Here is a 15,235-nt window from a genome sequence, read left to right on the forward strand (position 1 = left end):
ATAAAGTTATATATCTATATTTACAAATCTGAATCAACAAAACAAAAATTTCGTTACGTCCTTTGACAAGTTCAAAAAGGAAACAGCTCAATACAGTAAGTATGATTTTGATGTTGTGTAGAAGTTAGAAAGAAATGACGCCAAATTGTTCTCATTCGGGTAATTTCACAACTATGTCACATAAACAGTGTTACATAAACATGGTATTTTTTTCTGTCAAAGGCACCAAAAACATCAATTATTAAACTTTTACAACAAATATGAAATGCCGCATCAGTTGTTTGGTTGTTGTTGCTGCATCAAGTATAATAAAATAAAACATTTAATCCCACATAGTCATACTACAACAGTGTTTTACTATTAAAATTGTTTTCTAATAATTTACAAATAATTAAATACTTTTCTTATTGAATACTTTTATATTTCAATCAATATCTGAGTCAGACAAAAGAATTTTTAAAAAAAAAAAAAACTTTATCAACCAGTAATTTGAAAAAAAATGAATAATCAAAAATAATTTATGACAAACACACGTCGAAAAAATAATTCACATAAGCTTATGGTGTGTTTTCAGTACAACTTCTCAAATCAGTTAGAAGATATTAATGGGTAACATTAGAAGACTATAGACTTTCAAAAAGACTAAGACATTTAAAGACTTTCAAAATTACTTACTTGATCTCGAACAGGATCGTAGACATCAACAGTTCTGACACGTAAAGAACCGTTGAATCCTCCAACAGCATATACTAAACCACTTAAAACAGCTAAACCAGCCCGACAACGCCTGGTTGGTAACTCTGCTAACTGGTACCATCTTTCTTCTTTGAAATCATAACATTCAACACTTCGAATAGCTTTAGGAGCTTGACCACCAGCAACAAGAAGTATCTGTAGAAAGTTTATTTTGATTCCTTATTCCAGTTTAAAAGAAATTAAATCTACAACATAATAAACAGACAAACATAACAAAGTTTAAGATTTATAAGAAGCTTCCTTTGGAATATATTAAGCTTTTGGGTTATAGTGTCCAACAATGACATAATCGAAGATATCAATACATAATTTTTATCAGCGGTAATATATGAACAAAATATGTAGCATTGTTTCAGAAAAATATAAAGTATGTTAGATATTTTGTTGATGTATTTTGAATAAATATTCAAATATATTGTGCATATAATTTGAGGAAAACAATTTAAATGTTTAGGGAGAGATTTTAAGTGAAAAATATGAAAAAGATAAAAATATGTTTAAGTGAGCTGGGTGCACAGAAATTCATTTTGTTCATACCAGGTTATTAAATAGGATTTTAAATGAGAAAATGCATTTTATAAACAACTTTCTACTAATAGATTAAATTTTCTAAAGCAAATTTTTCTTTATACAGTAGGGAACCGATTATCCGGAACGATCGGGACCATCGCTATTCCGGATAACTGATTTTTCCGGTTTTCTGAATCACTACAAAAAGCCGTTTCTTTATTGTTAAACCCAACTAAAAAAAAAATTTAAAAATTTGGAAATAATCTTAAAAAGAGGAAAAAACGATGAAGTAATACACTAATGATTATTTCCAAAATGATGGTAAGGTAAACATCTTTCAAAAAAAAGAAAAATCCTAAAATCTTATGAGGAAAAAAATTTTTTTTTTTAAAAAAAGGGGGGGGGGAATTTATCGAATTTCGTTCCGGTTTTTTGGTTTTCCGATTTTCTGAATTTCGGATAACGGGTTCTGTACTCTCTCTCTCTCTCTCTCTCTCTCTCTCTCTATATATATATATATATATATATATATATAATTTTATACCATTTGGAGTTAGGAGATATTTATATCCTTTCAGAAGTAAAATTATCTTAAAAATAAAGAATATCAAAACCTCTCAAAAGAAATAAAAAGGGTATTTTGCTTTAAACATAAGGTCACTTGACAGCACAACAGAAACAGAAGTATAAAAAAGTTAAAATATAAGAATAAAAATTTTTAAAATCTCTTTATATTAATTTACATGAAAATTAACATCAGGCCCCAACATAAAATGACCATATATTTGTTTTAACTGTTAGAGTCCCAAGCAGTGTGATCACACTGTTGAGATTTTATGTCGAGAAAACCTAATACATTATGGACAACTGACGGTGCATTACAGATTGTTGAAGTCACACGCTCAGATTTACTTAAGCAAGAACATCACAGCTCTTTTTAATGTAAATAGTACATTTTACAATAGGTAGAATAATACTATAATAATGCAATAACACATTACAAAATAAATTTTTCTATTTAATTGTTATCACTATCCTCATAAGTACAGGAGATGACAGAGAGATGAGAAAAAGACGCATTACCTAACAAATACAAAAAGCGCTATTTTTCCAGTTGGGGTTCATTGATGTAAAATAAAGAAAGCACTATCACGCCACTTGGTATTTCTCGACATAAAATAAAGCAAGGGCTATCTCGCTGTTTGGTATGTCTTGACATAAAATAAAACAAGCGCTATCAAGCTGCTTGGGTTTTTTCGTACTCATTTAGAGAGAGCGCGATTGTGCTGTTTAGAATTCTACGACAGTGTTTTTTCAATACTGGGACTCAAACGGTTAATCAAAGCAAGCTAAAGTGCTACAATATCTTTGAAATAATGGATAAACATTAAATTTTTGTTTACTTTTCAGAATTACATAAATCAATTTTTACAAAAATGTATAAATAATTTGTAACTCTAAAATGTAAAATCAATTTGAGATTTACAAAGTGAAAGAAGAGAGACAAATATATCAAGATTCTATTTCTCTTTAAATGCAAAAGAATATAATTAAAAAAAGTTTAAAATAATATTAAAATAAAATTAAAATTTATAACTCTAACATTTGAACTTGGAACAAAAAGAGAAATGTTGCTCATCTTCACATGGTAGCAAAAAGTTATAATTGTACAGCTAATAGTTTTTACTAAACTAAATTGATGTGAATTCCCTAAAAAAAATAACTCCTTCAACTTCGATACAAATAACTCCACAAACCATTTTCATGACACTAAGTGTTTTAAACATTTCTCTAAAATGAAAGAAATTTCAGATTTTTTTTGCACAACAGTTTTAACATTACGAGAATGAGAAGTGAGCACAGCAAAAATTATTTTTAAAACATTTTCTTCACCAAGTTCAGATAAAATTTTTTATATGGACCAAGAAAAAGATGCGACTATGTGAATATCCAAATCCTACATGGATAAATACAACAAATAAGTTTAAAAACTTACTTAGGGTCGCCCAATTGGAGTGCAAGGTTTTGTCCTGGGAGTTTTAAAATTAGTAGATATTTTTAACTGATAATTTTCTTCACAAAGTTCAGATAAAAAATTTATATGGACCAAGAAAAAGATGCAACTATGTGAATATCCAAATCCAACATAGATAAATACAACAAATGAAGTTTAAAAACTTACTTTGGGTCGCCCAATTGGAGTGCGAGGTTTTGTCCTGGGAGTTTTATACATGACCTTCTGTTCCCCTTTCAATAGGTGGTATTTCATGGCCTCTATTAAGAAGTCCTTGCAGAGATGATTTGATTTAAGCAAAGGTTCTTCTTCAACACGCTGAACTAAATATTCTTGAGAAAGTAATGGTAATCGAACATGCTCTATCAACTGTGCTAAGTAGTCTTGCCGATTTTGTAAATCATTATTAACCCATGCCATAACAGCTTCAAAAACCTGAAACAGATGTAATAAGTAAATAAATAAAATCTGAGCTTAACGCTTATAATTTTCTTTTTATAATTTGTATACTTATATTATGCAGTTGAACTAATACAATGATAAATACACGTACAAACATTGTATTAATACAATAGTTGTTAAAAAATATTTTTAATTTTAAATGAAGTTTAAATTATTTTTTAAAAAATAAGAGTAATACTGTGTGAAATAAAAAAATATTTATTTATGAATAAAGCAATAATGAAAAAAATCTCTCAATAAAAACAATATGAAAACAAATACAAAAACAAGTCATAGTTTCAAAAACAACCAAGCACACTGTTTTAAAAAATAAAAAACAGTTAAATTATTATTATTATAAATTTTTTTTTTTTTGCTAAACATTTTTGTAACATAATGATCTGTCTGCTCTTTAAACTTGTAAATCCACACTTATGTCCTATCCAAAGAGTGAGGAAGTAGTCATTTATATTGCTTTTTTTCTAAATTTAAAGAAGAAAAAAAAACTGGGAAGTTACGAAGAGTAAATATTGCACAAACATTATCCTTGATTCTCGACATTTGTCATTCAAAACCTTATCAAAATATTTTACTTCATTACTTATAGTGAGTAAATAAGTTCTTTTTTTCTGATTTTTTGCGTCTGCTTTCAGTAAAAAAATGTTTTACACTTAAAAACTGCGACAGTAAAACATGCGAAACCTTGCTTTTCAGGAAAATGAAAAAATGTTATACATTGACACCGACTTAGCAAAAAACATTTTATAGAGGTTTAAATTAAGAGGAAAAAAACATTCAATCCATTCACAATCAGGATACTAATTGTTTTAATTATTAACAAAAATTATTCTTTACAACAATTCTAAAAAAAAAAAAAAAAAAAAAAAAAAAATCAAACAAGAAAAATAGGATTGATGAATTCATTGAATCATTTGAGAAGAAATTTACAAAGGCTACGAATGCATGCAGGAAACTCCGGGTGGTACAACGAGGATGCATCACAATCTATAAATTCTCAATAATGAAAAGTAATCAATAGTTTACAATCTTTTTGACCATTGACTATGTCCAGGACCCCATAAGTTAAGAATAGGTGGCCCTGTCACTCTTTCTTTATTCATAGAGAGTCCAAGATGTTTCACACATATTGAGTGGTAACCTCAACAGAAATAGTAGTTTGAATAATTTCCTTTAGACCCATTGATTCACTGCTAATAGAAAATTTTAGTTTTTATAACTTAAATATGTGTAACAACTGTTTTAGGGTTGATTTTCTAGGAACTAAAAAAATTAAATTTTTAGTCACTATATTAGAATGGCCTAGTCAGTTTGGACATTTCAGGGGGTGTTGGAATAAAATGGTGTCTATGGAATAGCAAACGAGATTTCATGCATGGTTATAATAGACGGCTCACAGTAATGGAAAACTCGATCTAAAACAGAGTTTTGATGCATTGCGAGAAATGAAAGAGACTAAATCACAGTGAGGATATGTGAGTTATATTGAAGTTTTGATATATATTGTTCAGTCCTACAGATTAAGTGATAAATCATTGGGAAAAAAACTGTGATAAACTCAATTTTATTGCTTCAAAAAAGTTTTCAGCTTTTGGTTATCTACAATAAATTTAGAAGTAATCCATAAAAATTAAAACAAAATAAATTTTGAGCAATTAACATTTAAGATTCTTGGTAATAATATACTCATAATTCTATATTTCAAAATTTGACCATTGTATTGCAATGTATGCCTTATTTAGAATTGAGAAATAACAATTTAAACCAGTGTTTCCCAACCTTTTTTGTGCGATGCCCCACTCAAGCCTTTCTAAAATTCTTATGCCCCCCTATGTGACATACACATGATTTTTAATATTAAAAAATTGAATTGTTCACATAAGAAACTTAAATGATAGGTTTCAGTGAGAAATCTCTAGGAAATTGTTGAGGAAACACATTAAGTAAAATTTCGACTTATAATGAAACTTATAATGAAAAACTAAAATTCAAAATAATTTTCATAAAGATTTTTCTATAATAATTTAATATTTTAATTTAAAGAGATCCTTGCGCTTGCTGCACAGAGATTTTATGTTAGTTTTCAATTTGGTTGGCTTCAGCCTCAAGTCTCCCCACTGTCTTATATCCAGGCGATTTCCTTTTCTTTTTTTTACCAGTAAATCATTTACAGCACTAAATCCACATTCAGTTAAATATGAAGATGGAAACGGTAACAATAGTTTTCCTGCATATTTGGTTGAAATTGGGTATTTGATTTCTGTTTCCTCACAAAGCCATGCCATCACTTCTTTTATATAAAATAAAGTTTTAACTGACTTATCATTTTGCATTTCTGAGAGTTCTTCTTGATACTGCATATTTCATATACCAGACAAATGCACTAACATTGCAGAGATGCCAACTGCTCCGGACACGCCAAAATAATTGAAAAACAGTAAATAACTGCAAAGAAATTTCGCATATATTTGACTATTTTTGATTGCTTTTTAAAAGGCATAGCATGAAATAACTACTAAAAAGTGGTGAATCATATAGAACTATGAATTATTTAGAAATAGTAGTGGATAAAAATCTACTAAATTGAATTTATTAAGCCAAGAATCACAATTAATAAACTACCACTTTAAAATATTTATTTGCTGTCCGGAGCAAGTTGGCATCTCTGATATTGGCTGCATCATCCGCGTTGAAAAATCAATTTGTTTTAAATCAGAAAATCTTTCTTTTAAATCAGCCGATAGAATTTTCAGGTGATCGATAATAACAAGTAAAGCAGTATCATTCACTTTTAATTTTTGGGGACAATTAAACTGATCCAAGTTTTTGTTTTCAGACTTAACGCAATAAGGGTAATGAAACCAAATATCTTCGTTTTTGTATCAACAAGAGTTTTATTTGTTCCTTGAAGTTGGTTATTTAATATATTTAGCTTTTCAGAGATATCGGCTAAATAACTCACAAATGCTTTACCATCGACTGTTAACAGATACTTCATATCAGGTTTGTCGCTTAAAAAATCACTAAGAGTATCAAACAGTTCCATGAATCTTTTCAAGCAGTTCCCTTTAGAGAGCCATCTTACTTCAGAGTGAAGTAAAAGTCTCACATGGTCTGCATTTTGTTCTTCACAAAACAGCTTGAAGAGGCGCTCACATTTGGCATTAGCTTTAATAGCATCAATACACTTTATTTCTGAATTAAGTACTTCATTTAGAACAGGCGAAATGTTTTTAGCTACCAAGTTTTCCCTATGCACAACTTTTCCCTATGCAATAACACAATGCAAAAGAATCATTTCTGGATTCTCATTTTTCATCAATTTTAAGTAGCAACTTTTCTTGCCCATCATATTAGGAACACCATCTGCAGCACAAGATGTTATATTTTTCATTGGTATATTATTGACATCTAAGTAGTTTTTTTTAGCTTATTATATAATATCTTTGGAGGTAGTGGTGCTTTCTAATCTTTTACAGAACAGCATTTCTTCAGCAAAATGCCCTTTATCAATATATTTTACGTAAGTTATCAAAACTGCCACACTGTCTATCAAAGTTGATTCATCCATTTGCACTGAGAATTTTCTTGTTTTTAGCTTGTCAACAAGTTGTTTTTCAATATCTGCACTCATTTCGTCTATTCTTCTGCTAACAGTATTGTTATTGAGTGACACAGCTTTTACATCTTTTTCAAGAACCATTTTCAGAAATGCTGATATTGACAGTTTTATTTAATTCTCTCTTAGAGTAGGATTTCGTCCAAATTTAACGATGAATAAAGAAGTTTCAGAACTAGCCTCAAGAATACAATTATGAGTTGAAGTGTGAGCAGTAAATAAAGACTTTACTGTTGCAGTGCAGGCATAAAAGACATACTATGATATTGATTTCCATCACTGAATATTGTGAAACACTACAGAAGTTGCGGCGGGCCATTCAGATGCGAACAACTGCATTGTTTAGCAAAATTTTAAAGCGTCAAGGGGTCTACGCGGAGCCTGCCATATGCCGCAGGGAGGTTAGTTAACTTGACGACGCCAAAAACCCAGTTGATATTTTGGTCTCATCAAATAATATAATATTTATTGGCCGCAATTATTTAAGAATTTGCTTTTTTTCTCTTAATTTTGGCACCGAAATCTAGCATTGTATTTAAATGGCCCGGAGCAAATGGGTAAAACTCTTGTAGAGTCCATTTTCGAATTGCCCCCCTTAACAATCAAATTGCCCCCCAGTGGGGCGTGGGCCCCACGTTGGGAAACACTGATTTAAACAAATATGTATAAAAATACCTTTTCCTCAGATGGTACAGCGAGTTTGTCACTAGAGATGAGCTTGCAGACTTGATTTGGTGATAAAGCTAAAAACTCCTCACTTTCCACAACCTCTCTTAAAATAATAATAATAATAAACATTTTTACAACATCTACAAGTAAATCATTAAGTAAATAATACAAGGAAATTACAGGGATGAGATTGGCCAAAAGGCAAAAAAGCTGAATTTTCACGCAAGTAATTCTTACGTGATTTATAGCAAAAATATCAGTAACATATTCTCATCCAGTTTCGCTGATGTTGTGATGCATATATATAGCAATAATTGCCTATAGAAAAGCTGCCACATTTATAGTATAACTAATTCAAGAAAAAAACTTACTTTTCACAAGAATCGCGATAAAGGATTTTAAAATAGCATGAATATAAATCACGCCATTGAAATGACGTGAATGAAACTCAATATTGGATTTCAAAAATGTGAAAATACAAATCATGATACGTAACTTTCAGATCGCATAAATACGAATTACGATGCATATTTTCTAAATGGCGTGAATAAGCCTAATTTTTAAATCATGTGTAAAAGGGTAATTTTTAAATCACACGAAAATAGATGTTGGATATTACAACTGCAAAAACGACTCACGATATCAGATAAACTCGCGTGAATATGAATCGTTACATAGAATTTTAAAAACGCCTGTATACAAATCGCGATATTGGATTTTTAAATCTCGTAAATAAGAATTGCAATGAACGATATTGAAATCGCGAGAATAGGAATTGAATCAGGTAAATACCAAAATCGATGTTTGATATTAAAATGCAGCGACGTCTTGATTACAAAAATATGAGCTATCTAGCGGACGGGTAAAAATGAGGAAAATCTTATTTTCTGTTCGAAAAAGCTAATAGCTAAAATAAGTAGATATGCGGAAGGGTTGGCAGCTACGTAGTTAGAATTTTCTATATATCTTTCAATGTATTATACCTATATATCAAATCAGAAATAAATATAATTATTTTATTTCAACGGCTGAATTTTCAGAAAAGGCGGAATATTTATAAAAATAAAAAAACTTTTAGAGAATCTGAGTTTTTGATAAAAAGACAAATTCGAGTGACAAAAGCGAAAAAGGCTGAAATCCGCTAAAAAGCAGAAAAATCTCATCCCTGAAATTTCACAATTAAATTACGAAAAACATAATATAATGAATAGTTAATATTGCTCTTACTCAAGAAGCTTTTTTTTTCATTCTTTAAACTGAATAAAAAAAAAATTATTTTGGTATCGCTAAATATCAAAACTAGAATTGTATGTTGAGTTTTAAATTTTTATTTTATTTTTAGTATGTCCATTTACTATAGACATTTTGCCAGTCCGGTTATATATATATATATCTTATTCCTAAAATATAATTTTAATGATTCAATGATATGATATGGGAAAGTAATGCTTGAAACTAAAAAAAATTAATTTTTAAAAAAAATGAAATGCGAAAATTAACTATTGCTATTCAATATGTTTGTGTTGACTAGCAAAATTTTAACACATTTAAAAGATATGGGGAAAAAAGCACAAGACTTACACAAAATGCTGCTCGGTATAAGAATCTGCAAAGCTGAGCAATTCTAAGCACCCATGTAGGTCGGCAAATGCACGAATACCAAGGCAATTGGAAGGGTGTAGCTGACCTTGTAAAAACTCACAGCAAGCATCCCTAACATCTGTTAGTTGTAGAAGATGAGCAGCAGGTAAAAGAACCTAATCAACACAATTTAATTTATTAGATTAAATAGTTACCTAATCCAGTTTTATAGAAGTTGTTGCTTACCTAGTTTTGTTTCTTTTTGCAGTTAATTATCATTGAATGATCATGATAGCTACGTATGTTGGCAAAATTCCAACTTTAGCAACCCTATACTATAGCCTAACCCTGTTCAACCAAAGCTGTCTTTAGATTAATACAAGAACTAAGTACAAAATAAAAAAAAATTTTACACTACTAATCACGTGAGTAATTGCGAGCCCAACACAAAAATCCTAAAAATTTCTTGAGTAAAATCATTAATGACGCATTTTAAATTATTGTTATTTTCACAACATGATATTTGAAATAAATTATATGCTGCATAATTTAAATACAAAATTACTGATAAGTTTACTTTTATCTCTAATCACATTTATTTTTCTACCAGAAAATAATATTTACAAATAAAAGAGATGCCAGCATAAATTCCAGTTCTAATATTTTTAAATAAAATATACAAGAATTTTTATACATAAATGTGATCAATGGTTTCTTTAAACTTCTGGACCTTGGATTTCTGGAAATTGTTGAATCTCGGTTAGCGAAAAATCCAGAAATCCTGATTTTTTCCAGAGCACAATCATCTCTGTAGTCATTTTTATTATCTTTGTAAAACTTCTTTTACAAATCCTGATCTTTAAACTCTGATCTGTAAAACTTTCATTTTGAACTTAATATTGTTTTAGTATTAAATGAACCATTTTAGAGGGGCCAATAATATAACTAAAAATTGTAATTTAGAAATGAGTTTTCAAAAATAAACAGCATTGATGTTGAAAAAAGTAACTGCAATACGAAATTACTAACCTGAACATTTTCTTCGGTAACTTGGATTTCTGAGGAATATACATAATCAACTAAAAGTTGCAAAGCTTGTCCATCTACATCTTGAATTGTTATTTTTTCTGCTTTGCTTTCAGTAAAGCTTGTGAACATTGCATAAAAGTAAGGACTACATGAAGCAAGGACCATTTTATGTGCAGCAATTTCAACGCCATCTGCGACCAAAATAACATCACATAGAAGATTTTGTCTGTAACATAAAAAACAACATTATACAAAATGAATGTGAATTAAAATGAGGTTTAATCACAATATAAATTAAAATAAAAGTTTAATAACAAAACAAATTTTATGAAAGGTTTGTTTCAATGCAAATATGAAACTTCTGTAACCAAACATATTTTTAAGCAGGTTGTCAAGTAAGGGTGAATTTCATAATAGTCACCTAAGAATTTTACCTTCCTTAAATCATCATTTTAAATTATAATAACCTTTTAGATTTTCAAACTACAGTATTCATCATTATCATTTTTTTTTCAATAATCAAAAATCTTAAAACCTTTAAATTGAATCATGATAATAAATTTAATACTAAATACAAAATAAAGTTTTGTAAAACAAATAATTTAGAACCTAAAAATTTAATTGATAACTTAAACTGTTATTTCTAGAAGGAATATCACCACAAGAATCAAGATTAATGGTGGTTGGTCTGGTACCACTAAAAATTCGACTTGGGCCACCATAAATTAAATGGTTTTGTCATAAAAAAGCATATTTTATCATAATTATGAACATTACAAATATTTTATACTGTAATTTATCATTTAAATTCATTTTAATAACTTTTCATTTAAAAAAATAATAAATATAATATACACATATAAACGAACTAGAGAAAATGTATTTGGACTTGTAATTTCTTTTAATTACTGGTTCTCAGGATTAGTGATTAAATTTTCTTAATTTCTACCCCTGCATCATAACACATCATTCAACATAAAATATTTTATGATAAAAATTCTAAATCCTATGTGATATCATTAAAATAATTCAGCATCAAACAACATGACATGAAAAAGGTCAATAAGATCAATCAACAACAACAATTGTTTACTAATATTATAAATTTCAGCAACATAAGCTTCTATACAATGATTTTTTTAAAATATAATATTAAAAATTTTAATAGATAATATTTAAATCAAAGTATATTATTTGGAGGAAAAAAACGACAAGAACTAAATACAAAATTGGTTTAAATCATATCATGACAATCAAAATTATTCACAAATCACACCAAAACAATACTAAATGAAATAAACATTTGATTAAAAAATTCAAGAAGGAAAATTTCTCTTTATTATTTATGGCAAAATTGAATAAATTGCACAACAAGGAATATAAGCCTGAACATGCCAAAATTATACTAATTTGCTCATTTTTGCATTTGAACAGAACTGATTTGTTGTGCATCTGCACCTGATATTTGGCGATTTTTTCTCAACAACCACTTTTATGGTATTTTTTAAGACAAAATATACATTTGATAAAAGCAGATTTCTATCAAATGTTAGCCCCCAGGAAACTGTTTTGTTAGGCTTCTGCTCCTGATCACTAGAACGTAATCAAGTATTACAACTCTATGAAATATGAAGTTCTAGAATAGTCAGTGTTTTCATTGCAGAAAAAAAATGGGTGAGAATTTCTCACCCTTTCTCAAAAACAGGGTGAGATTTCAGAAAGTTAAGTGAGATATCTAAGAACTTAAAAAAAAAAAAAAAAAAAACACTAAGAGACTTTTAAAAAAAATCCTTTCTTTAATTATAATACATTTTTAACATCTTCTAATTTTTAAACCATTGAATATTTTTTTTTTTTGCATCATCATATGGAAAATGTTCTACATCTACTTTTTTTTATCAGCTATTCTCATTAGGTTGCTCAAATGCGTGTTTGTTTCATTTTGATCGTTTCTACCCACATTTGTTTCATTTTCATTTATCCGTTTCGGAGTAGAAGATATTGCCTTTACAAGTTATTTGTCCATCTTATAATAATGAGCAAAAAATTTGAACTTCTTACATGGAGAAACCTTACCTAGGGTAAACACATGGTTGCAGAGAAATGCGTTCTGAAAGAGATTCTGAGGGATGGTGTTCTGTTGTTCTTAATGGTTCTGAACAATTCTGGTAAATAGGAAAGCTAGATAATGGGGCAGATGTTGAAAATAATGAAAGATCCAGGAAGAAAAGTGAAACAGATTTCATTCTAAATGGCGCAATGAGAAATTTTTTTCAAAATGCAAGAAATTCGCGAATTTTGAAATTGCTTTATAGAATGCGCGAATTTCTCGCGGTAATCATTTTTTAATGCGAGAAAAGAAAAAAATATGCGAGATTCTCGCGTTCTCGCGCTGTAGTGAAAACACTGTATAGTCAATTTTAAGCAACAGTACAGGGCAAACCAGGCAATGTCATTTAGCCTACCTTAATAAAAATAAAAACTGTAAAGGACATATCAGGTAATAGCACTTAAACTTTAAAAAAAAAGGAGAGAAAAAACAATGTAAGGTATACTGGGCAGTGGCACTAAATAAGCAAAAATTAAAAAAATTTAACTATTGAAAAATAAATGTTTATTACATAGATAGATTGCCTATTGGGATAATATCAAACTAATATTTCCCAACACTAAATATGTTTTATTAGATCTCTACTGAAAACTTCATAAAAATATAGAATATATAAACATAAAATTATTATTCAAATGGCACTAAACATGCATATACAAAAAAACATACAATAAATACATTGAAGTTACTCATTTATAAAACGTGTACCCAGATTCTCCCCTCCCCTTTATAATACTTTGAAATTATACCAGTCGTTAATCACCATTTTCGCAGATGCACAAGAATAAAAAATTGTCTCCATTGTCATATTAAATCTTTACACAAACAACAAATTGACTTCTTCACGCACAACCCATATTTGCCATGCTCTATTTAAAACAAAAAGCCTCGAATTAAAATTAGTCTCACTCTCAGACTGACGTACACTTTAAGCGAATTCTGAGCATTACTTCAAAATAATTTTGAACATTCTTAATTTATTCAGGCAATATAGATAGATTAAAAAAAAAGAAAGAAAATTAAGACAATTCTTTGATCCTGTAAATACATTGCCAGTGTAGTGAATTTCGATGGGACAATTTCATATCTGGCAAATTGAACTCAAACTTAGAACAAACACAGATTACAATTTTGTGCACTGCTTTAAAGTTAACTTGAAAATTCACTACTAACCAAAACAATTGTCCTCCCATTTTCTAGCTCATTACTTCACATTTATCCTCATGCACACTATTTCCGCAGTTATTATCACATGTTGGGGAGGGAAAAAATCTCAAAACACGGCTATAGTTTCATAACAAATCATAGCACTTAAACTAGTTGCTTGTAAGCCAAAAATGATTTTCAGTGGGTGAATTCATTAACATAAGAAGTCCACTTCCAATCGTTAAAACTAATAATTCACATTAAAAATTGAAAAAGGTTCAAGTGATTTAATGCCAGAGAATGGAAATATCTTTAATTTTTTTTTCTCTTTTTACGTAAGTACCAAGAGACTCACTTTGTTCCTCAAGCCCCCACAATTGCTTTAAGGTTATTTTGTATCCAGATGATAAACAGATTGTAACAACAAAATTTTTAAAAAATTAATTCAAAGATCACAACGTTTTAAATCACTAGGTCATTTACATCATATTTTAAAAAATTTTTATAATTTAGTTATTGACTAATCCAGTCTCACATCTTCTTCATCATCACAGTCTTCTTTCCAAATATTTGTATATATAAATTATTTTAAATTCTACATCTTGCAAAAGCCAGAGTTCTTATTCTACAGTTCATCATAATCTTTTATCTCTCTACTTTTATTTAGTTATCTTGTTTTCGATTAGTTAACCCCTTCTTTTCTAATGGTAACTTGTTTATAATTTCTTCCGCATCTCTGTGTTTTCTTCTTTTTATGCTTGAACAAATCATAAAATATGTTCAAAAGAATTTTTTAAACAAATTGAATGCACAGAATGACAAATGAAAACATTTATAAAATTTATTAATTTTATAACAGTAGCAAATAGAAAAGTGCTAGAAACTTACTTTCTTAAAATATTCATGACTTCGAATGCTTTTTGAGTATGATGGGGATTTCTGTATGGAGGTTTTTCTCCACAGCAAGAATCAGCAGACAAAGCACAAGGGGTGCCACGGGTACGAGATAAGTCCATTTTCCTTGGTTTAACATCTTCTAAATCTGAAATGCTGTTGGGAGAAAAAATATAATTAACATAAAAACAATCACAACTGTTGAGAGAAAAAATTTAATTAACGTAAAAACAATCACAGCTGTTGGGTGAAAAAATATAATTAACATACAAACAATCAAAATTTTGAATTTAAGTTTTATCAAAAAATTTAGTGAATACACAATGGTAGGAAAAAATAAAAAATATTTAGAAACATAATGAATTTGAAAAGATTAGGACAATAAGTAACAAGTAAACACATTTTAACTTTTTTTCCCTTTAACTTAATTCAAAACTACAATTATTAT

The 15,235-nt window shown here is 28.9% G+C and overlaps 1 protein-coding gene across 1 annotated transcript in view; it reads right to left on the reverse strand.

Annotated features, from left to right (window-relative positions):
* The window catches only part of kel (kelch protein), a 31,364-nt gene that overhangs the window by 13,648 nt on the left and 2,481 nt on the right, over positions 1 to 15,235 (reverse strand). Inside the window, exons 2-7 of the mRNA XM_016049651.5 lie at positions 14,782 to 14,943; positions 10,638 to 10,863; positions 9,609 to 9,784; positions 8,034 to 8,130; positions 3,449 to 3,715; positions 676 to 891 (exon numbers count right to left, since the gene is read on the reverse strand). Of these exons, the coding sequence (XP_015905137.3) occupies positions 676 to 891; positions 3,449 to 3,715; positions 8,034 to 8,130; positions 9,609 to 9,784; positions 10,638 to 10,863; positions 14,782 to 14,943 (1,144 nt within the window). The remainder of the gene's footprint in view (positions 1 to 675; positions 892 to 3,448; positions 3,716 to 8,033; positions 8,131 to 9,608; positions 9,785 to 10,637; positions 10,864 to 14,781; positions 14,944 to 15,235) is intronic.

Source organism: Parasteatoda tepidariorum, chromosome 6, assembly GCF_982258835.1.
Source record: "Parasteatoda tepidariorum strain Cologne lab strain chromosome 6, Ptep-v5.0, whole genome shotgun sequence".
Lineage (NCBI taxonomy): Eukaryota > Metazoa > Arthropoda > Arachnida > Araneae > Theridiidae > Parasteatoda > Parasteatoda tepidariorum.